General features: G+C 55.6%; 2 protein-coding genes across 2 annotated transcripts in view; both read left to right on the plus strand.

Moving 5' to 3' along the window:
* TGM1 (transglutaminase 1) overlaps positions 1 to 11,401 on the plus strand; it is a gene marked incomplete at its 5' end in the record, with an annotated part of 30,744 nt that extends 19,343 nt beyond the window's left edge. Inside the window, 7 exons of the mRNA XM_062638218.1 lie at positions 563 to 737; positions 4,289 to 4,427; positions 5,278 to 5,381; positions 6,372 to 6,460; positions 9,311 to 9,464; positions 10,599 to 10,898; positions 11,397 to 11,401. Coding sequence (XP_062494202.1) covers positions 563 to 737; positions 4,289 to 4,427; positions 5,278 to 5,381; positions 6,372 to 6,460; positions 9,311 to 9,464; positions 10,599 to 10,898; positions 11,397 to 11,401 — 966 coding nt within the window. The remainder of the gene's footprint in view (positions 1 to 562; positions 738 to 4,288; positions 4,428 to 5,277; positions 5,382 to 6,371; positions 6,461 to 9,310; positions 9,465 to 10,598; positions 10,899 to 11,396) is intronic.
* Positions 11,402 to 21,916: 10,515 nt separating this feature from the next.
* TINF2 (TERF1 interacting nuclear factor 2) lies at positions 21,917 to 25,438 on the plus strand (the record flags this gene model as incomplete). Its single annotated transcript, XM_062638219.1, has 5 exons — positions 21,917 to 21,937; positions 22,025 to 22,178; positions 23,071 to 23,172; positions 24,073 to 24,165; positions 25,328 to 25,438. Coding segments are annotated over exons 1-5 (474 nt in total), but the record flags the coding sequence as incomplete, so codon positions are not given.
* Positions 25,439 to 25,457: the final 19 nt, after the last annotated feature.

Genomic DNA, 25,457 nt, shown 5'->3' on the forward strand with positions numbered 1-25,457 from the left:
ACCCATTCCCACCCCATAGCACCCTATAGCACCCATAGCACCCTATAGCACCCATTCCCACCCCATAGCACCCTATAGCACCCTTAGCATTCTACAGCACTCCTTCCCACCCTATAGCATCCATTACTCCCCATAGCACTCTATAGCACTCATAGCACCCAATAGCACCCATAGCACCCTATAGCACCCATAGCACCCTATAGCACCCACCCTATAGCACCCATTATCACCCCATAGCACCCATAGCACCCTATAGCACTCGTTACCATCCTATAGCATCCATTACTACCCATAGCATCCTATAGCACCCATAGCATTCTATAGCACCCCATAGCACCCTATAGCACCCATAGCACCCATAGCGGCACCCATAGCACCCACTAGCATCCTATAGCACCCTATAGCACCCATTAGCACCCATTCCCATCCTCGAGCACCCATAGCACTCCTTCCCACCCTATAGCATCCATTACTCCCCATAGCCCTCTATGGCACTCTATGGCACTCTATAGCACCCATAGCACCCCATAGCACCCTATAGCACCCATAGCGGCACCCATAGGTGAACTCCCTGGACGACAACGGGGTGCTGGTGGGGAACTGGACGGGGCGCTACGAGCAGGGCACCAACCCGTCGGCCTGGGCGGGCTCGGTGCACATCCTGCGGGGCTTCCTGAGCACCGGGGCGCCCGTGCGCTACGGGCAGTGCTGGGTGTTCGCGGGGGTCGTCACCACCGGTGAGTACTGGTCCATACTGGTTTGTACTGGTTTATACTGGTTTGGACTGGTTTGGACTGGTTTGGACTGGTTTGGACTGGTTTGGGTTGGTTTGGGTTGGTTTGGGTTGGTTTGGGTTGGTTTGGACTGGGAGGAACTGGTTTGGGTTGGTTTCGGGACTGGTTTGGGTTGGTTTCGGGACTGGTTTGGACTGGTTTATACTGGTTTATACTGGTTTATACTGGTTTATACTGGTTTGGACTGGTTTGGGTTGGTTTGGACTGGTTTGGGTTGGTTTGGGTTGGTTTGGGTTGGTTTGGACTGGGAGGAACTGGTTTGGGTTGGTTTCGGGACTGGTTTGGGTTGGTTTCGGGACTGGTTTGGGCTGGTTTGGACTGGTTTATACTGGTTTGAACTGGTTTGGACTGGTTTGGACTGGTTTGGGTTGGTTTGGGTTGGTTTGGGTTGGTTTGGGTTGGTTTGGGTTGGTTTGGACTGGGAGGAACTGGTTTGGGTTGGTTTCGGGACTGGTTTGGGTTGGTTTCGGGACTGGTTTGGGTTGGTTTCGGGACTGGTTTATACTGGTTTATACTGGTTTATACTGGTTTGGGTTGGTTTGGACTGGTTTGGACTGGTTTGGGTTGGTTTGGACTGGTTTGGGTTGGTTTGGGTTGGTTTGGACTGGGAGGAACTGGTTTGGGTTGGTTTCGGGACTGGTTTGGGTTGGTTTCGGGACTGGTTTATACTGGTTTGGACTGGTTTATACTGGTTTGGACTGGTTTGGACTGGTTTGGACTGGTTTGGGTTGGTTTGGGTTGGTTTGGGTTGGTTTCGGGACTGGTTTGGGTTGGTTTCGGGACTGGTTTGGGTTGGTTTCAGGACTGGTTTGTACTGGTTTATACTGGTTTGGACTGGTTTGGACTGGTTTGGGTTGGTTTGGGTTGGTTTGGACTGGGAGGAACTGGTTTGGGTTGGTTTGGGGACTGGTTTGGTTTGGTTTCGGGACTGGTTTGGGTTGGTTTCCGGACTGGTTTGGGCTGGTTTGTACTGGTTTATACTGGTTTATACTGGTTTGAACTGGTTTGGACTGGTTTGGACTGGTTTGGACTGGTTTGGACTGGTTTGAACTGGTTTGGACTGGTTTGGACTGGTTTATACTGGTTCATACTGGGGCAGTTTGCTGGTTTGGTGGTTTGGGTTGGGGTCACCACTGGTTTGTTGGTACTGGTTTGGACTGGTTTATACTGGTTTATACTGGTTTATACTGGTTTATACTGGTTTATACTGGTTTGGACTGGTTTGGACTGGTTTGGGTTGGTTTGGGTTGGTTTGGGTTGGTTTGGGTTGGTTTGGGTTGGTTTGGGTTGGGAGGAACTGGTTTGGGTTGGTTTTGGGACTGGTTTGGGTTGGTTTCGGGACTGGTTTGGACTGGTTTATACTGGTTTGGACTGGTTTGGACTGGTTTGTACTGGTTTATACTGGTTTGAACTGGTTTGGACTGGTTTGGACTGGTTTGGGTTGGTTTGGGTTGGTTTGGGTTGGTTTGGACTGGGAGGAACTGGTTTGGGTTGGTTTGGGTTGGTTTGGGTTGGTTTGGACTGGGAGGAACTGGTTTGGGTTGGTTTCGGGACTGGTTTGGGTTGGTTTCGGGACTGGTTTGGGTTGGTTTCGGGAGTGGGATGGACTGGTTTGTACTGGTTTGTACTGGTTTATACTGGTTTGGACTGGTTTGGGTTGGTTTGGGTTGGTTTGGGTTGGTTTGGGCTGGTTTGGGTTGGTTTGGGTTGGTTTGGGTTGGTTTGGACTGGGAGGAACTGGTTTGGGTTGGTTTCGGGACTGGTTTGGGTTGGTTTCGGGAGTGGGATGGACTGGTTTGTACTGGTTTATACTGGTTTATACTGGTTTATACTGGTTTATACTGGTTTGGACTGGTTTGGGTTGGTTTGGGTTGGTTTGGGTTGGTTTGGGTTGGTTTGGACTGGGAGGAACTGGTTTGGGTTGGTTTCGGGACTGGTTTGGGTTGGTTTCGGGACTGGTTTGTACTGGTTTATACTGGTTTATACTGGTTTGGACTGGTTTGGACTGGTTTGGACTGGTTTGGACTGGTTTGGACTGGTTTGGACTGGTTTGGGTTGGTTTGGGTTGGTTTGGGTTGGTTTGGGTTGGGAGGAACTGGTTTGGGTTGGTTTCGGGACTGGTTTGGGTTGGTTTCGGGACTGGTTTGAACTGGTTTATACTGGTTTGGACTGGTTTATACTGGTTTATACTGGTTTGGACTGGTTTGGACTGGTTTGGGTTGGTTTGGGTTGGTTTGGGTTGGTTTGGACTGGGAGGAACTGGTTTGGGTTGGTTTCGGGACTGGTTTGGGTTGGTTTGGACTGGTTTATACTGGTTTATACTGGTTTGTACTGGTTTGGACTGGTTTGGACTGGTTTGGACTGGTTTGGGTTGGTTTGGACTGGTTTGGGTTGGTTTGGACTGGTTTGGACTGGTTTGGACTGGTTTGGGTTGGTTTCGGGACTGGTTTGGGTTGGTTTCGGGACTGGTTTGTACTGGTTTATACTGGTTTATACTGGTTTGTACTGGGAGGGACTGGTTTGGACTGGTTTGGGTTAGTTTGGGTTGGTTTCGGGACTGGGATGAACTGGGATGGACTGGTGGGGACTGGTTTATACTGGTTTGGACTGGTTTATACTGGAATGGACTGGTTTAGACTGGTTTGGACTAGGATGGACTGGGATGGACTGGTTTGGACTGGTTTGGACTGGGATGGACTGGGATGGACTGGGATGGACTGGTTTGGGTTGGTTTGGGGTCTGGGATGGACTGGGATGGACTGGTAGGGACTGGTTTGGACTGGTTTATACTGGTTTGAACTGGTTTGGACTGGGATGGACTGGTTTGGGTTGGTTTGGGGTCTGGGATGGACTGGTTTGTACTGGTTTATACTGGTTTATAGGGGCTGTATTGGGCTATATTGGGTTGGAATGGGTTATACAGGGTTATAATGGGTTATACTGGTTTATACTGGTTTATACTGGGTTATACTGGTTTATACTGGTTTATACTGGTCTATGGGGGTGTATTGGGCTATATTGGGTTGGAACGGGTTATACGGGGTTGTGATGCGTTACAATGGGTTGTAATGGGTTTTATTGGGTTATACTGGTTTATACTGGTCTATACTGGTCTATACTGGTTTATACTGGTTTATACTGGTTATACTGGTTTATACTGGTCTATACTGGTTTATACTGGTTTATACTGGTTATACTGGTCTATGGGGGTGTATTGGGCTATATTGGGTTGGAACGGGTTATACGGGGTTGTGATGCGTGACAATGGGTTTTAATGGGTTATACTGGTTTATACTGGTTTATACTGGTTTATACTGGTTATACTGGTCTATAGGGGTGTATTGGGCTATATTGGGTTGGAACGGGTTATACGGGGTTGTGACGCGTTACAATGGGTTTTAATGGGTTATACTGGTTTATACTGGTTTATACTGGTTTATACTGGTCTATACTGGTTTATACTGGTTTATACTGGTTTATACTGGTCCCGGCAGTGCTGCGGTGCCTGGGGCTGCCCACGCGGACGGTGACCAACTACAACTCGGCACACGACACCGACGTCTCCCTCACCACCGACATCTACCTGGACGAGAGCATGAAGCCCATGGAGCGCCTCAACACCGACTCCGTTTGGTACTGGTTTATACTGGTTTATACTGGTTTATACTGGTTTGGACTGGTTTGGGGGGTTTGGGGGGGTTTTGGGGGGGGTTTGGGGGGATTTATGGGGTTTATGGGGGTTAGGAAGGCCATGGAGTGAATGGGCAGTGATTTGGGGTGGTACTGGGTTATACTGGTTTATACTGGTTTATACTGGTTTGGGGTTTTGGGGTGTTTTTGGGGGGATTTATGGGGTTTATGGGGGTTAGGAAGGCCATGGAGTGAATGAGCAGTGATTTGGGGTGGTACTGGGTTATACTGGTTTATACTGGTTTATACTGGTTTGAGGTTTTGGGGTGTTTTTGGGGGGATTTATGGGGTTTATGGGGGTTAGGAAGGCCATGGAGTGAATGAGAAGTGATTTGGGGTGGTACTGGGTTATACTGGTTTATACTGGTTTATACTGGTTTATACTGGTTTGGGGTTTTGGGGTGTTTTTGGGGGGATTTATGGGGTTTATGGGGGTTAGGAAGGCCATGGAGTGAATGGGCAGTGATTTGGGGTGGTACTGGTTTATACTGGTTTATACTGGTTTATACTGGTTTATACTGGTTTGGGGTTTTGGGGGTGTTTTGGGGGGGATTTATGGGGTTTATGGGGGTTAGGAAGGCCATGGAGTGAATGGGCAGTGATTTGGGGTGGTACTGGGTTATACTGGTTTATACTGGTTTGGGGTTTTGGGGTGGTTTAGACTGCTTTGGCGTGGTTTACGCTGATCATACCGGTCCGTACCGGTTGATACTGGTCCATACTGGTCCATACTGGTCCATACTGGTTTATACTGGTTTATACTGGTTTATACTGGTCCATACTGGTCCTGCAGGAACTTCCACGTGTGGAACGACTGCTGGATGAAGAGGCCCGACCTCCCTGCGGGCCACGATGGGTGGCAAGTGGTGGATGCAACCCCCCAGGAGACCAGCAGTGGTATATACTGGTTTATACTGGTTTATACTGGTTTATACTGGTTTATACTGGTTTATACTGGTTATACTGGTTATAATGGGTTATAGGGGGGTATAATGGGGTTTAATGGGGTATAATGGGGTATAATGGGGTTTAATGGGTTATACTGGTCCATACTGGTTTATACTGGTCCCTACTGGTCTATACTGGTTTATTCTGGTTAGAATGGGTTCCATTGAGGTATATTGGGTTATACCGGTCCATACTGGTCCATACTGGTTTACTGGTTTATACTGGGTTATACTGGTCCATACTGGTTTATACTGGTTTATACTGGTTATACTGGTTATAATGGGTTATAGGGGGGTATAATGGGGTATAATGGGAGTATAATGGGGTTTAATACTGGTTTATACTGGTCCATACTGGTTATAATGGGTTATAGGGGGGTATAATGGGGTATAATGGGAGTATAATGGGGTTTAATGGGGTATAATGGTCCATACTGGTTTATACTGGTTATACTGGGTTATAGGGGGGTATAATGGGGTATAATGGGAGTATAATGGGGTTTAATGGGTTATACTGGTCCATACTGGTTTATACTGGTTTATACTGGTTATACTGGTTATAATGGGTTATAGGGGGGTATAATGGGGTATAATGGGAGTATAATGGGGTTTAATGGGGTATAATGGTCCATACTGGTTTATACTGGTTTATACTGGTCTATATCTATACTGGTCCATACTGGTCTATACTGGTTTATTCTGGTTAGAATGGGTTCTATTGGGGTATATTGGGTTCTACCAGTCCATACTGGTCCATACTGGTCCATACTGGTTTATACTGGTCTATACTGGTCCATACTGGTTTATTCTGGTTAGCATGGGTTCTATTGGGGTATACTGGGTTCTACTGGTTCATACTGGTCCATACTGGTCCATACTGGTTTATACTGGTCCATACTGGTTTATACTGGTTTATACTGGTTTATACTGGTGCCTTTAGGGCTGTTCTGCTGCGGGCCCTGCTCCGTGGAGGCGGTGAAGAACGGGGAGGTCTTCCTCAAGTACGACACCCCCTTCGTGTTCGCTGAGGTATGGCTAATTTATGCTAATGAGGGGGTTATTAATGCTAATGAGGGGGGTATTAATGCTAATGAGGGGGGAATTAATGCTAATGAGGGGGTATGATGGTTATAATGGGGTTATAATGGGTTATAAAGGGGTTCTAAAGGGTTATAATGGGTTATTAATTGATGCTAATGAGGGGTAATTAATGCTAATGAAGGGTGATTGAGGCTAATGGGGGTAATTAATGCTAATGAGGGGTAATTAATGCTAATGAGGGGCTATAATGGTTATAATGGGTTAAAATAGGGATATAATGGGTTATTAATTGATGATAATGAGGAATAATCAGTGCTAATGAGGGGTAACTGATGCTAATGAGGGGGTAATTAGCGCTAATTAATGCTAATGAGGGGTAATCAATGCTAATGAGGGGGATTAACGCTAATGAGGGGTATAATGGTTATAATGGGTTATTAATTGATGCTAATGAGGAGGTAATTAATGCTAATGAGAGGGTAATTAATGCTAATGAGGGGGAATTAATGCTAATGAGTGGGTATAATGGTTATAATGTTATTGATGCTAATGAGGATGTAATTAGCGCTACTTTATGCAAATGAAGAGGTAATTAATGCTGTTGAGGGGGGAATTAATGCTAATGAGGGGGGATGATGGTTATAATGGGTTATAATAGGGTTGTAATGGGTTATTAATTGATGCTAATGAGGAATAATCAGTGCTAATGAGGGGGGAACTAGCGGTAATTAATGCTAATGAAGGGTAATTAATGCTACTGAGGTGGAATTAATGCTAATGAGGGGGTATAATGGTTCTAATGGGTTATAAAAGGGTTATAATGGGTTATTAATTGATGCTAATGAGGGGTAATTAATGCTAATGAGGGTGATTGAGGCTAATGGGGGTAATTAATGCTAATGAGGGGAAATTAATTCTAATGAGGGGCTATAATGGTTATAATGGGTTAAAATAGGGTTGTAATGGGTTATTAATTGATGATAATGAGGAATAATCAGTGCTAATGAGGGGTAACTGATGCTAATGAGGGGTAATTAGCGCTAATTAATGCAAATGAGGGTAATCAATGCTAATGAGGGGGAATTAATGCTAATGAGGGGTGTAATGGGTTATTAATTGATGCTAATGAGGAGGTAATTAGTGTTACTTTATGCTAATGAGGAGGTAATTAATGCTAATGAGGGGTAATTAATGCTAATGAGGGGGTACGATGGTTATAATGGGTTATAAAGGGGTTATAATGGGTTATTAATTGATGCTAATGAGGGGTAATTAATGCTAATGAAGGGTGATTGAGACTAATGGGGGTAATTAATGCTAATGAGAGCTAATTAACGCTAATTACCCATAATTGATGCTAATAAACGCCCACTTAATTAGATGAGAGCTAATTAACGCTATTTCATGCTAATTAAGGCGATTGACCCCTCACTAACACCAATTATCTCTATCGACCCTAGGTCGATAGCAACAAGGTCTATGGGGACCCTGTTAACGCCCATTCCTTCGCGCGAATTACCCATCGTTAATGCTAATGAGAGCTAATTTATGCTAATTACCCATAATTTATGCTAATTAGCGCCCACTTAATTAGGTGAGAGCTAATTAACGCTAATTAATGCTAATTAAGGCTATTGACCCCTCATTAACACCAATTATCTCTATCGACCCTAGGTCGATAGCAACAAGGTCTACGGGGACCCTGTTAACGCGCATTCCTTCGCGCTAATTACCCATCGTTAATGCTAATGAGAGCTAATTTACGCTAATTACCCATAATTTATGCTAATTAGCGCCCACTTAATTAGGTACGAGCTAATTAACGCTAATTAAGGCTATTGACCCCTCATTAATACTAATTATCTCTATCGACCCTAGGTCGATAGCAACAAGGTCTACGGGGACCCTGTTAACGCTCATTCCTTCACACTAATTACCCATCGTTAACGCTAATGAGAGCTAATTTACGCTAATTACCCATAATTGATGCTAATTAGCGCCCACTTAATTAGGTGAGAACTAATTAACGCTAATTAAGGCTATTGACCCCTCATTAACACCAATTATCTCTATCGACCCTAGGTCGATAGCAACAAGGTCTACGGGGACCCTGTTAACGCCCATTCCTTAGCGCGAATTACCCATCGTTAACGCTAACGAGAGCTAATTAACGCTAATTAGTGCTAATTAGCCATAATTGATGCTAATAAACACACACTTAATTAGGTACGAGCTAATTAAGGCTACTAACCGCTCATTAATACTAATTATCTCTATCGACCCTAGGTTGATATCAACCAGGTCTTTGGGCACCCTGTTAACGCTCATTCCTTAGCGCGAATTACCCATCGTTAATGCTAACGAGAGCTAATTAACGCTAATTAGCCATATTTAGCCGTAATTGATGCTAATTAGTGATCACTTAATTAGGTGAGAGCTAATTAACGCTAATTAAGGCTATTGACCCCTCATTAACACCAATTATCTCGATCGACCCTAGGTTGATAGCAACAAGGTCTACGGGGACCCTGTTAAAGCTCATTCCTTAGCGCGAATTACCCATCGTTAATGCTAATGAGAGATAATTAACGCTAATGAGCCCTAATTAGCGCTAATTAGCGCCCAATTAATTAGGTGAGAGCTAATTAACGCTAATTAAGGCTATTGACGCCTCATTAACACCAATTATCTCTATCGACCCTAGGTCGATAGCAACAAGGTCTATGGGGCCCCTGTTAACGCTCATTCCTTCGCGCTAATTAGCCAGCGTTAATGCTAATGAGAGCTAATTAACGCTAATTAATGCTAATTAGCGCTAATTAGGGCCCACTTAATTAGGTGAACAGCGACAAGGTGTACTGGCAGCGCCAGCCCAACGGCACCTTCAGCGTGGTGCACGTGGAGGAAGGCGCCATCGGGCGCCGCATCAGCACCGTGGGGCCGGGCTCGGGGGCCCGCCTCGACATCACCCACCTCTACAAGCACCCCGAGGGTAGCCAATGGGGAGAGGGGGAGAGGGGGCGGCGGCCAATGGGGAGAGGGGGAGAGGGGGTGGCCAATGGGATTGGCTCAAGCAGCGAGCGTTGATGCCCATTGGCTCCCGTTGACCCCCATTACCTCCGTTGACTGCCATTGACCCCCATCGAAATCCATTGACCCCATTGACTCCCATTGAGCCCCATTGACTTCCATTGACTTCCATTGACCCCCTTTGACTTCCATTGACTCCCATTGACCCCCATTGATGCCCACTGACCCCCACTATTGACCTCATTGACTCCCTTTGACCCCCATTTACTCCTCCTGACCCACATTGACTCCCATTGACTCCCGTTGACCCCAATGACTCCCATTGACCCCCATTGACTGCCATTGGCCCCTGTTTACCCCCATTGACTCCCTTGGCTCCCCATTGGATCCCATGACCCCCATTGAATCCTGTTGACTCCCATTGACCCCGTTGCCTCCCATTGCCCCCATTGACTCCCATTGACCTCATTGACACCCATTGACACCCACTGACTCCCATTGACCCCATTGACTCCCATTGACTTCCACTGACACCCATTGACTCCCACTGCCCCCATTGACTGCAATTGATCCCATTGACCCCCATTGACTTCCATTGACCCAAATGACTCCCATTGACCCCTTTACACCACTGCCTCCCATTGACCCCCATTGCCTCCCATTGACCCCCATTGACCCCAACTGACCCCGTTGACCCCCATTGCCTCCCATTGACTTCCATTGACCCAAATGACTCCCATTGACCCCTTTACACCATTGACTCCCATTGACCCCCACTAACATCCATTGACCCCAATGACCCCCGTTGACTGCAATGACTCCCATTGACCCCCATTGACTTCCATTGATCCCGTTTGACTCCCATTGCCCCCAATGACTCCCATTGACCTCAATGACACCCATTGACCCCCACTGACCCCATTGACCCCTATTGACTCCCATTGACTCTCATTGCCCCATTGACTCCCATTGACCCCCGACATCCATTGACCTCAATGACTCCCATTGACCCCAATAACCCCATTGACTTCCATTGATCCCAATGACTCCCATTCCCCCCCATCGACCCCCTTTCCCCCTCCTTCTCCCCCCCCAGGCTCAGCCGAGGAACGCCGCGCCGTCTCCACCGCCACGGCGCACGGCTCCCGGCCCCACCGCGCCGGTCCCGATGGGGCTGGCAGTGGGGCCAGCAGCGGGGGGGAGGTGTCGCTGTGGGTCACGGCCGAGGAGGCGGTGGCCGGGGCCACGCTGGAGCTGAGGGCGCGGGCCCGAAACGAGGGGGCGGAGCCTCGGACACTACGGCTCCGCCTGTCGCTCGCCGGCGTCACCTACACCGGCGTGACGGCGGCCGCCTTCCGGAACGAGCAGCACCGGCGTGTCATCCCCCCCCAGCAGGGTAAGGGGGGGGGTCAATGGGGGGGAGATGGGGGGCGATGGGGGTCAATGGGGGCAATGGGGGGTGATGGGAGTCAATGGGGGGCAATGGGAGTCAATGGGGGTCAATGGGGGCGATGGGAGGCAATGGGGGTCAATGGGAGTCAATGGTGGTCAATGGGAGTCAATGGGATCAGTGGGGGTCAATGGGAGTCAATGGGGGTCAATGGGAGTCAATGGTGGTCAATGGGAGTCAATGGGATCAGTGGGGGTCAATGGGAGTCAATCGGGGGCAATGGAAGTCAATGGGGGTCAATGGGAGTCAATGGGACTCAATGGGAGTCAATGGGGTCAATGGGAGTCAATGGGGGTCAATGGGAGTCAATGGGGTCAATGGGAGTCAATGGTGGCCAATGGGAGTCAATGGGATCAGTGGGGGTCAATGGGGGGCAATGGAAGTCAATGGGGCTCAATGGGAGTCATTGGGGTCGAGTCAATGACAGTCATCCCCCCCCAGCAGGGTAAGGGGGGGGGGCAATGGGGGGGGAGATGGGGGGCGATGGGGGTCAATGGGGGCAATGGGAGGTGATGGGAGTCAATGGGGGGCAATGGGAGTCAATGGGGGTCAATGGGGACGATGGGAGGCAATGGGGTCAATGGGATCAATAAGGGTCGATGGGGGTCAATGGGAGTCAATGGGGGGCAATGGGGCTCAATGGAAGTCAATGGGTGTCAATGGGGCTCAATGGGAGTCAATGGGTGTCAATGGGGCTCAATGGGTGTCAATGGGGCTCAATGGGTGTCAATGGGAGTCAATGGGTGTCAATGTGTGTCAATGGGTTTCAATGGGTGTCAATGGGGCTCAATGGGTGTCAATGGGGCTTCAATGGGTGTCAATGGGAGTCAATGGGGCTCAATGGGGGTCAATGGGAGTCAATGGGTGTCAATGGAAGTCAATGGGTTTCAATGGGGCTCAATGGGTGTCAATGGGGCTCAATGGAAGTCAATGGTTTTCAATGGGGCTCAATGGAAGTCAATGGGTGTCAATGGGTGTCAATGGAAGTCAATGGGGCTCAATGGGTTTCAATGGGTGTCAATGGGAGTCAATGGGTGTCAATGGGTGTCAATGGGTTTCAATGGGTGTCAATGGGTGTCAATGGAAGTCAATGGGGCTCAATGGGTTTCAATGGGTGTCAATGGGAGTCAATGGGTGTCAATGGGTGTCAATGGGTTTCAATGGGTGTCAATGGGTGTCAATGGAAGTCAATGGGGCTCAATGGGTTTCAATGGGTTTCAATGGGTGTCAATGGAAGTCAATGGGTGTCAATGGGAGTCAATGGAAGTCAATGGGTGTCAATGGGTGTCAATGGGTGTCAATGGAAGTCAATGGGTGTCAATGGGAGTCAATGGGGCTCAATGGGGGTCAATGGGTGTCAATGGGAGTCAATGGGTGTCAATGGGGCTCAATGGGGCTCAATGGGTGTCAATGGGGCTCAATGGAAGTCAATGGGTGTCAATGGGGCTCAATGGGTTTTAATGGGTGTCAATGGGTGTCAATGGGTGTCAATGGGAGTCAATGGGTGTCAATGGGTGTCAATGGAAGTCAATGGGTGTCAATGGATGTTAATGGGGCTCAATGGCTGTCAATGGGTGTCAATGGGGCTCAATGGGGCTCAATGGGAGTCAATGGGTGTCAATGGGGCTCAATGGGTGTCAATGGGAGTCAATGGGTGTCAATGGGGCTCAATGGGGCTCAATGGGAGTCAATGGAAGTCAATGGGGCTCAATGGGGCTCAATGGGTGTCAATGGGGCTCAATGGGTGTCAATGGGTTTCAATGGGGCTCAATGGAAGTCAATGGGAGTCAATGGGAGTCAATGGGGCTCAATGGGTGTCAATGGGGCTCAATGGTTTTCAATGGGGCTCAATGGGTGTCAATGGGGTCAATGGGGCTCAATGGGTTTCAATGGGGCTCAATGGGTGTCAATGGATGTCAATGGGAGTCAATGGGTTTCAATGGGGCTCAATGGGTGTCAATGGGGCTCAATGGAAGTCAATGGGTGTCAATGGAAGTCAATGGGGCTCAATGGGTGTCAATGGGGCTCAATGGAAGTCAATGGGTGTCAATGGAAGTCAATGGGTGTCAATGGGGCTCAATGGAAGTCAATGGGTGTCAATGGGTGTCAATGGGTTTCAATGGGTGTCAATGGGGCTCAATGGTTTTCAATGGGTGTCAATGGGTGTCAATGGAAGTCAATGGGTGTCAATGGGTGTCAATGGGTTTCAATGGGTGTCAATGGTTTTCAATGGGGCTCAATGGGTGTCAGTGCTAGTCAGTGGGGCTCAATGGAAGTTAGTGGGTGTCAATGGGGCTCAATGGGTGTCAATGGGTTTCAATGGAAGTCAATGGGTTTCAATGGGTGTCAATGGGGCTCAATGGGTGTCAATGGGTGTCAATGGGTGTCAATGGAAGTCAATGGGGCTCAATGGCAGTCAATGGGGCTCAATGGGTGTCAATGGGTTTCAATGGGGCTCAATGGAAGTCAATGGGAGTCAATGGGTGTGAATGGGAGTCAATGGGTGTCAATGGGTTTCAATGGGTGTCAATGGGAGTCAATGGGTGTCAATGGGTGTCAATGGGTGTCAATGGGTTTCAATGGGTGTCAATGGGGCTCAATGGGAGTCAATGGGGTGAATGGGAGTCAATGGGGCTCAATGGAAGTCAATGGGTGTCAATGGGGCTCAATGGGTTTCAATGGAAGTCAATGGAAGTCAATGGGTGTCAATGGGGCTCAATGGGTGTCAATGGAAGTCAATGGATGTCAATGGGTGTCAATGGGAGTCAATGGGGCTCAATGGGGCCGCCCCACTGCCGCCCCCCAGAGGAGCTGATCTCCATGGCCGTGCCCTATGGGGAGTACTCGGGGCACGTGGGGGCGGGGCAGGGGCTGCACCTCACGGCCGCCGGCGCCGTGGACGAGACCGGGCAGGTCCTGGCCAAGGAACTGCGGGTGCGGCTGCACGTCCCGGAGCTGGGCCTCACGGTACTGACCCATAGAGACACACACTGACCCACACTGACCCATAGGGACACATAGCGACCCATAGAGACCCATAGGAACACATAGGGACCCATAGAGACACATAGGGACCCATAGGGACACATAGGGACACATAGAGACCCATAGGAACACATAGGGACACATAGGGACCCATAGAGACACATAGGGACCCATAGAGACCCATAGAGACCCATAGAGACACATACAGACCTCCATAGGGAGCCATAGAGACCCATAGAGACCCACACTGACCCACAGCGACCCACACTGACCCATAGAGACGCACACTGACCCATAGGGACACATAGAGACCCATAGGGACACATAGGGACCCATAGAGACCCCCATAGAGACACATAGGGACCCATAGAGACCCCCATAGGGACCCATAGAGACCCATAGAGCCCAGACCCATACATTCTGCCCCATAGCACCCGGACCCATAGAGACCAGACCCATAGAGCCTGCCCCATAGAGCACTGACGCATAGATTCTGCCCCATAGCACCTGGACCCATAGCGCCTGCCCCATAGAGACCAGACCCATAGAGCCTGGACCCATAGAACCAGCCCCATAGTGCCGGACCCATAGAGCCTGCCCCAAAGAGACCTGACCCATAGAGCCCCATAGAGCCTGCCCCATAGAGCCCGGACCCATAGAGCCTGCCCCATAGAGCCCGGACCCATAGAATCCTGCCTCATAGAGCACTGACCCATAGATTCTGCCCCATAGCACCCAGACCCATAGAGACCGGACCCATAGAGCCTGCCCCATAGAGCCCTGCCCCATAGAGCCTGGACCCATAGAGCCCGGACCCACAGACCCAGCCCCATAGAGACTGGACCCATAGATACCTGCCCCATAGAACCCTGCCCCATGGAGACCAGACCCATAGACCCTGCCCCATAGCACCAGACCCATAGAGCCCGGACCCATAGAGACCTGCCCCATAGAGCCTGCCCCAGTGACCTGCCCCATAGAGACTGGACCCATCCAGCCCCAACCCATAGAGACCTGCCCCATAGCGGATGCCCCATAGATAGAGCCTGCCCCATAGCACCCTGCCCCATCCACCCCATCCCCACTGATCCCATTCCCTATGGGTCCAAACCCCATGGATCCCAGCCCCACAGCTCCCATTCCCTATGGCTCCCACCCCCTATGGGTCCCAGCCCCATGGATCCCAGCCCCACAGCTCCCGTTCCCTATGGCTCCCACCCCCTATGGGTCCCATTCCCTATGGGTCCCATTCCCTATGGGTCCCATTCCCTATGGGTCCCAGCCCCATGGATCCCATTCCCTATGGATCCCACCCCCTATGGGTCCCAGCCCCACGGCTCCCACCCCCTATGGGTCCCTGCCCCACAGCTCCCACTCCCTATGGGTCCCAGCCCCACAGCTCCCACCCCCCACAGCTCCCACCCCATTCCCTATGGCTCCCACCCGCTATGGGTCCCTGCCCCACTGATCCCATTCCCTATGGGTCCCACCCCCTATGGTTCCCATTCCCTATGGGTCCCACCCCCCACGGCTCCCACCCCATTCCCTATGGGTCCCAGCCCCACAGCTCCCATCCCCCCCGTTCCCACCCCCCAGAGCTCACATTCCCTATGGCTCCCACCTGCTATGGGTCCCTGCCCCACAGCTCCCACCCCATTCCCTATGGGTCCCATTCCCCATCCATCCCCATTCCCTATGGGTCCTAACCCCATGGATCCCAGCCCCACAGCTTCCATTCCCCATCCATCCCCATTCTCTGTGGGTCCCAGCCCCACAGCTCCCACCCCCCACAGCTCCCACCCCATTCTCTGTGGATCCCAGCCCCATGCCTCCCACCCCCTATGGGTCCCTGCCCCACTGATCCCATTCCCTATGGGTCCCACCCTGTTCCCTATGGCTCCCAGCCCCACAGCTCCCATTCCCTATGGCTCCCACCTGCTATGGGTCCCAGCCCCACAGCTCCCACCCCATTCCCTATGGCTCCCACCCGCTATGGGTCCCTGCCCCACAGCTCCCATTCTCTATGGGTCCCATTCCCCATCCATCCCCATTCCCTATGGCTCCCACCCCCTATGGGTCCCAGCCCCACAGCTCCCATCCCCCACAGCTCCCACCCCACTCCCTATGGCTCCCACCCCACTCCCTATGGGTCCCACCCCATTCCCTGTGGCTCCCAGCCCCACAGCTCCCACCCCCCATAGCTCCCACCCCACTCCCTATGGGTCCCATTCCCCATCCATCCCCATTCCCTATGGGTCCCACCCCATTCCCTATGGGTCCCATTCCCCATCCATCCCCATTCCCTATGGGTCCCAGCCCCACTGATCCCATTCCCTATGGGTCCCATTCCCATCCATCCCCATTCCCTATGGGTCCCATTCCCCATCCATCCCCATTCCCTATGGGTCCCATTCCCCATCCATCCCCATTCCCTATGGGTCCCAGCCCCACGGCTCCCACCCCCCACAGCTCCCATTCCCTATGGGTCCCATTCCCCATCCATCCCCATTCCCTATGGCTCCCACCCCCTATGGCTCTCACCCCATTCCCTATGGGCCCCAGCCCCACAGCTCCCATCCCCCACAGCTCCCAGCCCATTCCCTATGGCTCCCAGCCCCACAGCTCCCATTCCCTATGGCTCCCACCTGCTATGGGTCCCAGCCCCACAACTCCCACCCCCTATGGCTCCCCCCCCATTCCCTATGGGTCCCAGCCCCACAACTCCCACCCCACCCCCCACAGCTCCCTCCCCCCCCTGCTGTGGCTCCCCTCCCCCCTGACCCCCCCCCCCCTCTCCCCTCCCTCCCCCACCCGGCCCCTCCCCCCTGATCCCCTCTCCCCTCCCCTCCCCCCCCCCCCGATCCCTCTCCCCTCCCCCCTGACCCCTCCCCCCCTCCCCCTGATCCCTCCCCCCTCTCCCTCTCCTCCCCCTCTCCCACCTCCCCGGCCCCACCCTCCCCCTCCCCTCTCCCCTCCCCCTCTCCCCCCCTTCCCCTCCCCCCTCTCCCCTCCCTCTTCCCCTCCTCCCCCCTCCCCCCTCCTGACCCCCCCCCCGACCCCTGACTCCTCCCCTCCCCCCCCGACCCCTCCTGACCCCTCTCCCCCTCCCCCTCCCCTCTTTCCCCTCCCCCCGACCCCTCCCCTCCCCCCTCCCCTCTCCCTTGACCCCTCCCCCCTCCCCCTGATCCCTTCCCCCCCCCCCCCCCCCGCCCCACTCCCCCTCCCCACCCTCCCCCTCTCCCCTCCCCTCTCCCCTTTGACCCCTCTCCCCCTCCCCCTCCCCTCCCCCCTCCCCCTCCTGACCCCTCTCTCCCCTCCCCCCTCCCCTTCCCTCTTCCCCCTCCCCCCCCCGACCCCTCCCCCCGACCCCTCCTGACCCCTCTCCCCCCTCCCCCCTCCCCTCCTCCCCCCGCTCCCCTCCCCCCTCTTCCCCTCCCCCCTCCCCCTCTCCCCTCCCCCTCCCTCTCCCCTTTGACCCCTACCCCTCCCCCCTGACCCCTCTCCGCCCCTCCCCCCCTGACCCTTGACCCCTCCCCTCCCCCCAGCTCCTGGCCGAGGCCGTTGTGGGTCAGGAGGTTCCGGTCCAGGCCCTTTTCCGGAACCCGCTGCCGCGGGGGCTGACGGGAACCGCGCTGCGCATGGAGGGGGCGGGGCTCGCGTGCCCCAAACCGCTGCAGCTGGGGTGAGGGGGGCGGAGCTGTGGGGCGGAGCTGTGGGGGGGAGCTATGGGGGGGCTATGGGGCGGAGCTATGGGGCGGGGGGGGCTATGGGGCGGAGCTATGGGGGGGAGCTATGGGGAGGAGCTATGGGGCGGAGATATGGGGGAGGAGCTATGGGGAGGAGCTGTGGGGCGGAGCTGTGGGGAGGAGCTATGGGGCGGAGCTATGGGGCTGGGGGGGAGCTATGGGGCGGAGCGCTATGGGGCGGGGGGGGGGCTATGGGGGGGAGGTGGGGGGGGCTATGAGGGGATCTATGGGGCTGGGGGGAGCTATGGGGCAGAGCTATGGGGCGCTATGGGGCGGAGCTGTGGGGCAGGGGATATGGGGCGGAGCTATGGGGTGCTATGGGGGGAGCTATGGGGCGCTATGGGGCTGAGGGCGCTATGGGGCGGCGCTATGGGGGAGCTATGGGGCGCTATGGGGCGGAGCTGTGGGGCAGGGGATATGGGGCGGAGCTATGGGGCTGGGGCGGAGCTATGGGGAGCTATGGGGTGGGAGCTATGGGGCGGAGCTATGGGGGGGGAGCTATGGGGAGGGCTATGGGGAGGAGCTATGGGGCTGGGGGAGCTGGGGGGGGGGGCTATGGGGGGGGCTATGGGGCAGGGCTATGGGGCTATGGGGGGGAGCTATGGGGCGGAGCTATGGGGCGGGGGCTATGGGGGGAGCTATGGGGGGGGGGGGCTATGGGGGGAGCTATGGGGAGGGCTATGGGGCGGAGCTATGGGGGAGGAGCTATGGGGAGGAGCTGTGGGGCGGAGCTATGGGGGGGGAGGTATGGGGGGGAGCTATGGGGCAGAGCGCTATGGGGCTGGGGGGGAGCTATGGGGCGGAGCTGTGGGGCGGAGCTATGGGGGGGAGCTATGGGGCAGGGCTATGGGGGGAGCTATGGGGGGAGCTATGGGGGGGAGCTATGGGGGGGGAGCTATGGGGCAGAGCTATGGGGCTGGGGGGAGCTATGGGGGGGAGCTATGGGGCGGAGCTATGGGGCTGGGGGGGAGCTATGGGGCGGAGCTATGGGGCGGAGCTATGGGGCGGAGCTATGGGGCGGACCTATGGGGAGGAGCTATGGGGCGGAGCTATGGGGGGGGGAGCTATGGGGGGGAGCTATGGGGCGGAGCTGTGGGGGGAGCTATGGGGGGGAGCTATGGGGCAGAGCGCTATGGGGCTGGGGGGGAGCTATGGGGCGGAGCTGTGGGGCGGAGCTATGGGGGGGAGCTATGGGGGGGGGAGCTATGGGGCGAGCTATGAGCTATGGGGGAGGAGCTATGGGGAGGAGCTATGGGGAGCTATGGCCCCATAGGGGGGGAGCTATGGGGGGAGCTATGGGGCGCTATGGGGATGGGAGCTATGGGGCGCTATGGGGCGGAGCTATGGGGCGCTATGGGCGGGAGCTATGGGGCTCTATGGGGCGGAGCTATGGCCCCATAGAGAGCCATAGGGGCCCATAGGGGGACCCCATGACCCCCATAGAGCCCCATAGACCCCCATAGAGCCCCATAGAGTATGGGGGGACCCCCATGGGGGGGGAGCTATGGGGATTGGGTTGGGAATTGGGGGGGGGAGTGATTCTGGCTCTATGGGACCCCATAGCGCCCTATAGAGACCCCATAGAGACCCTATATAGCCCCATAGACCCCATAGAGCCTTCATAGACACCCATAGCCCCCCATAGACCCCCATAGACCCCCATAGAGCCCCATAGAGACCCATAGAGACCCCATAGAGCCCCATAGAGACCCATAGAGCCCCATAGACCCCCATAGAGCCCCATAGAGACCCCATAGAGCCCCATAGAGACCCCATAGACCCCCATAGAGACCCATAGAGACCCCATAGAGACCCCATAGAGACCCATAGAGACCCATAGAGACCCCATAGAGACCCCATAGAGACCCCATAGAGCCCCATAGAGACCCCATAGAGCCCCATAGAGCCCCATAGAGCCCCATAGAGACCCCATAGAGACCCATAGAGACCCATAGAGACCCATAGAGACCCCATAGAGACCCATAGAGACCCCATAGAGCCCCATAGAGACCCCATAGAGCCCCATAGAGACCCCATAGAGCCCCATAGAGACCCATAGAGACCCCATAGAGACCCATAGAGACCCATAGAGACCCCATAGAGCCCCATAGAGACCCCATAGAGACCCCATAGAGACCCCATAGAGACCCATAGAGACCCATAGAGCCCCATAGAGACCCATAGAGACCCCATAGAGACCCATAGGAACCCCATAGAGCCCCATAGAGACCCCATAGAGACCCCATAGAGCCCCATACAGAAACCCAGAGCCCCCATAGAGCCCATTAGAGACCCCATAGAGACCCATAGAGCCTAGACCCCCATAGCTCCCCATAGAGCCCCATAGACCCCATAGAGACCCCATAAAGACCCCATAGAGCCCCATAGAGACCCCCATAGACCCCCATAGAGACCCCATAGACCCCCATAGAGACCCCATAGACCCCCATAGACCCCCATAGACAACCCCATAGAGCCCCATAGAGCCCCATAGAGCCCCATAGAGCCCCACAGAGACCCCATGGCTCCCATCCCCCCGCAGGACGGTGGGGGCGGGGCAGTCCGTCCGCCTCTCCCAGGCCGTGCTCCCGCTCCGCGCCGGGCGCCGCCTCCTCGTGGCCACGTTGGAGAGCGCGGAGCTGGCGCCGCTGCACGGGAGGCTCCCATTGGACGTGCGGGAGGCGGGGGGCGGGGCTTCCGAGGGAGGGGGTGGGGGTGGGGAGGGGGAGGGGGGAGGGGAGGGGGGGAGGAGGAGGGGGAGGAGGGGGAGGAGGAGGGGGAGAGGGGGGGAGGGGAGTACGGGGGGGTGAGGGGGGGATGGGGGGCAATGGGGGGCAATGGGGATCGATGGAGTCAATGGGAGTCAATGGGGGTCAATGGGGGTCAATGGAACCAATGGGGGTCAATGGGGGTCAATGGGGGTCAATGGAGTCAATGGGAGTCAATGGGAGTCAATGGGAGTCAATGGAGTCAATGGGAGTCAATGGGAGTCAATGGGGGTCAATGGGGGTCAACGGGGTCAATGGGGGGCGATGGGGGTCAATAGGAGTCAATGGAACCAATGGGGGTCAATGGGGGTCAATGGGGTCAGTGGGGGTTAATGGAATCAATGGGGGGTCAATGGGGGTCAATGGGAGTCAATGGGGGTGAGTGGGGGTTAATGGGGGTCAATGGAGTCAATGGGGAGCGATGGGGGTCAATGGGAGTCAATGGGGGTCAATGGGGGTCAATGGAGTCAATGGGAGTCAATGGGTGTCAATGGAACCAATGGGGGTCAATGGGGGGCAATGGGCTCAATGGAGTCAATGGGGTCAATGGTGGCCAGTGGGGTCAGTGGGGGTCAATGGGGGTCAATGGGGTCAATGGGGGTCAATGGGGGGGCGATGGGGGGCAATGGAATCAATGGTTTTCAATGGGGCTTAATGGGGGTCAATGGGGGGCAATGGGGGTCAATGGAATCAATGGGGGTGGATGGGGGGTGATGGGGGGCGATGGGGGTCACTGGGTCACGGCCCCATAGGGATCAATGGGGCCGCTGTCAACCCCTCCCCCCCTCTGTGTTTTAATCCCCCCCCCCCCCCGTGGAAACGTCCTCGTGACGTCATCCATTAAAGCTCTGCGACGAAAGCGACTCCCGCGTGACGTCACCGCGTGACGTGGGGCGGGGTGAAGTGACGTCACTACGGGAGGGCGGGGAAAAGGGGGGGCGCGGCCTCGCTGACGTCACCGAGAGCGGGAAAAATCCGGGCGGGGAAAGGGGCTGGGCCGCGCGATGACGTCACAAAAGGGCGGGGAAATAAAGGCGAGGGGGGCGTGGCGGCGCTGACGTCACACGGGCAGAGCGCGGGAAACGAGGGAGGGGCGGGGCGAGGAGGGGGCGTGGCCGTCGCGGGCCGCGCGATGACGTCACATAAGGGCGGGGAAATAAAGGCGGGGCGGGGGGGCGTGGCGGCGCTGACGTCACCCTGTCAGAGCGCGGGAAACGACGGATGGGAGGGGCGAGGAGGGGGGCGTGGCCGTCGTGGGCCGCGCGTTGACGTCACATAAAGGCGGGTGGGGGGCGTGGCGACGTTGACGTCACCCCGCTAGAGGGCGGGAATCGAGAGATGGGCGGGGGCGGGGGCGTGGCGGCGGAAACGCGCTGACGTCACTTCCCGCGCGCGGGACCGGCGGCCGCGCCGCGCGGCGCGCTCGGTGCCTCCGTCTCCCTCCTGCCGGCTCCGCAAGCGGAAGTGACGCAATGAGCGACGTCCGGTGAGCGTAAAGGGCGTGGTTAACCCCGCCCACCCCTCCCTCCTCTTCCTTCATATCCGGTTGCTGACTCCGCTCTCCGCCAATCAGGTGCGCGCTGGCCGGGGCGTGGCTGTCGGTGCGCGCGCGGCGCGTGACGCACTTCCCGCGCGTGCTCCGCCTCCTGGCGGCGCTGGAGGCCGCGGCCCCCTCGGCCCTGAGGTACCGGCACCGGGCCAGGCTGCGGCTGGGCCTGCAGGCCGCGGTGAGTCACGTGGGCAGGGGAAACGGGGCGGGGGGGGGGACACACACCCCAACCCCAGCGCCCTATAGAAAGGGGGGCGTATCTGTGGGTCGCGACCTCACCAACATGGCGGCGGTGAGGGGAAAATGGCCGCCGACCTCACCAAGATGGCGGCCGGCACACTCAAAATGGCTGCCGACCTCACCAAGATGGTGGTCGCCACACTCAAAATGGCGACTGAGCTCATTAAGGTAGTCCAAAATAGCCGCCGACCTTGCCAAGATGGCAGCCGCCACACACGATATGGCCGTCGACCTTACCAACATGGCGGCGCCAGGCTAAAAGTGGTTGCCGACCTCACCAAGATGGCGGAGAGAGGGTTAAATTGGCTGCGGACCTTTCCAAGATGGTGGCCGCCACACAGGAAATGGCTGACGACCTCACCAAGATGGCGGCGGCGCACACAACATGGCCGTCGACCTTAGCAACATGGCGGCGCCAGGGTTAAAGTTGTCGCCGACCTCACCAAGATGGAGGCCGCCACTCCCAAAATGGCTGTCTACCTTCCCAAGATGGCGTCTGCCACACTCAAAATGGCTGCCGACACTCAATATGGCGGCTGACACACTCAATATGGCCGCCCCATCACTAAGATGGCGGCCGCAGCGCTGTAAATGGTCCTTGACCTCACCAAGATGGCGGCTGCAACACCCAATGTGGCCGCCGACCCTCACAACATGGCACTCGCCACATTCAAAATGGCTGCCGACCTTCTCAATATGGCGGCCGCCACACTCAAAATGGCCGCGGACCCCCCAAGATGGCTGCCGCCACACACAAAATGGCCGCCGCCAGGGCCACGTGCCCTATCGGCGGTCGCATGTCGCGACATGCCGGCCCTGTCGCGCCGCAGGTGGTGATGGAGATGCTGCGGGAGGCCCGGCCCGAGGCTGACGTCACTTCCGCCGTGGAGCGCTACTTCCCCGAGGGCGGCAGCGGGCAGGCAGGGGGCGGGGCTTCCGGTTGGGGGCAATGGGGGCGAATGGAGGGGGCGTGGCTTACGGAGGGGGCGTGGCTTAGGGTCAATGGAGTGGAGGAGGCGTGGCTTAGGTCAATAGGGGTTAATAAAGGGGGCGTGGCTTAGGGGCAATGGGGGTGAATGGAGGGGGCGTGGCTTAGGGGCAATGAGGGTGAATGGGGGGCGTGGCTTAGGGGTAATGGGCTCAATGAGGGGGCATGGCTTGGGGTAATGGGGGTGAATGGAGGGGGCGTGGCTTAAAGGCAATGGGGGTTTATGGGGGCGTGGCTTAGGGGTGAACGGAGGGGGCGTGACTTAGGGGCAATGGAGGGGGCGTGGCTTAGGTCAATGGGGGTTAATGGGGATGCGTGGCTTAGGGGCAATGGGGGTCAACAGCGGGGGCGTGGCTTAAAGGCAATGGGTGTCAATGGAGGGGGGCGTGGTTTGGGGGTAATGGAGGGGGCGTGGCTTAGGGGCAATGGGGGTGAATGGGGGCGTGGCTTGGGGGCAAATTGTGTCAATGGAGGGGGCGTGGCTTGTGCAGGGGCGTGGCTTGGGGCAATGGGGGTGAATGGGGGGCGTGGCTTAGGGGTAATGGGCTCAATGAGGGGGCGTGGCTTGGGGTAATGGGGGGTGAACGGAGGGGGCGGACTTAGGGGCAATGGAGGGGGCGTGGCTTAAGGGCAATGGAGGGGGCGTGGCTTAGGGGCAATGGAGGGGGCGTGGCTTAGGTCAATGGGGGTTAATGGGGGGCGTGGCTTAGGGGCAATTGGAGTCAATAGTGGGGGCGTGGCTTAAAGGCAATGGGTGTCAATGGAGGAGGCGTGGCTTGGGGCAATGGGGGGGGTGACTGGAGGGGGGCGTGGCTTGCGGAGGGGGCGTGGCCTCTCCCCATAGGAGGAGCCGTGGGTCCAGGAGGCCCAATCCGGGTTCCGGGAGCTGGTGCTGGAGCTGCTGCAGGAGCCGGGGCGGCGGCGGCGATACCTGGAGGTGGGGAGCTATGGGGCACTATGGGGGCTCTATGGGGTATCTATGGGGCTCTATGGGGCTCTATGGGGGCTCTATGGGTCTCTATGGGGGTCTCTATGGGGCTCTATGGGGCTCTATGGGGGCTCTATGGGTCTCTATGGGGGTCTCTATGGGGCGCTATGGGGCTCTATGGGGCTCTATGGGGCTCTATGCGGCTCTATGGGGCTCTATGGGGGCTCTATAGGGTCTCTATGGGGCTCTATAGGTTTCTATGGGGTCTCTATGGGGCTCTATGGGGTATCTATGGGGCTCTATGGAGTCTCTATGGGTCTCTATGAGATCTCTATGGGGCTCTATGGGGTCTCTATAGGGCACTTATGGGTCTCTATGGGGCTTTATGGGGCTCTATGGGGTCTCTATGGGTCTCTATGGGGGCTCTATGGGGCGCTATGGGGCTCTATGGGATCTCTATGGGGCTCTATGGGGTCTCTATGGGGTCTCTATGGGGCTCTATGGGGGCTCTATGGGGCTCTATGGGGGCTCTATGGGGCTCTATGGGGGCTCTATGGGGGGGGGTGTCTATGGGGTCTCTATGGGTCTCTATGGGGGTCTCTATTTGTCCCTATGGGTCTCTATGGGGCTCTCTGGGTCTCTATGAGATCTCTATGGGGTTTCTATGGGGTCTCTATGGGGTCTCTATGGGGGTCTCTATGGGGGTCTCTGGGGTTTCTATGAGGGTCTCTATGGGGGTCCCTATGGGTCTCTATGGGTCTCTATGGGGCTCAATGGGTGTCTATGGGGGTCTCTATGTCTATGTGTCCCTATGGGGTCTCTATGACTCCCTATGGTGTCTCTATGGGTCTCTATGGGTCCCTATGTGTCTCTATGGGTCTCTATGGGTCCCTATGGGTCTCTATGGGTCTCTATGGGTCTCTATGGGTCTCTATGGGGTCTCTATGGGTCTCTATGGGTCTCTATGGGGTCTCTATGGCTCCCTATGGGTCTCTATGGGTCTCTATGGGTCTCTATGGGTCTCTATGGGGTCTCTATGGGTCCCTATGGGTCTCTATGGGTCTCTATGGGTCTCTATGGGTCTCTATGGGTCTCTATGTGTCTCTATGTGTCTCTATGGGTCTCTATGGGGTCTCTATGTGTCCCTATGGGGTCTCTATGGGTCCCGCAGACCCAGGCCCCCCAGGACTATGGGGCTCGGTTCCTGGGCTCCCTGGAGGCTCTGTTCCACGAGCTGCTGCTGCGGGTGGAGAGCGCCTTGCCCCGCCCACACCTGCCCCAGGTGGGCGGGGCCTCGCCTT

Source organism: Pezoporus occidentalis, unplaced genomic scaffold (genome assembly GCF_034315485.1).
Source record: "Pezoporus occidentalis ecotype Australia unplaced genomic scaffold, CSIRO_AGI_Poc_V1 ctg551, whole genome shotgun sequence".
NCBI classification, from domain to species: domain Eukaryota; kingdom Metazoa; phylum Chordata; class Aves; order Psittaciformes; family Psittacidae; genus Pezoporus; species Pezoporus occidentalis.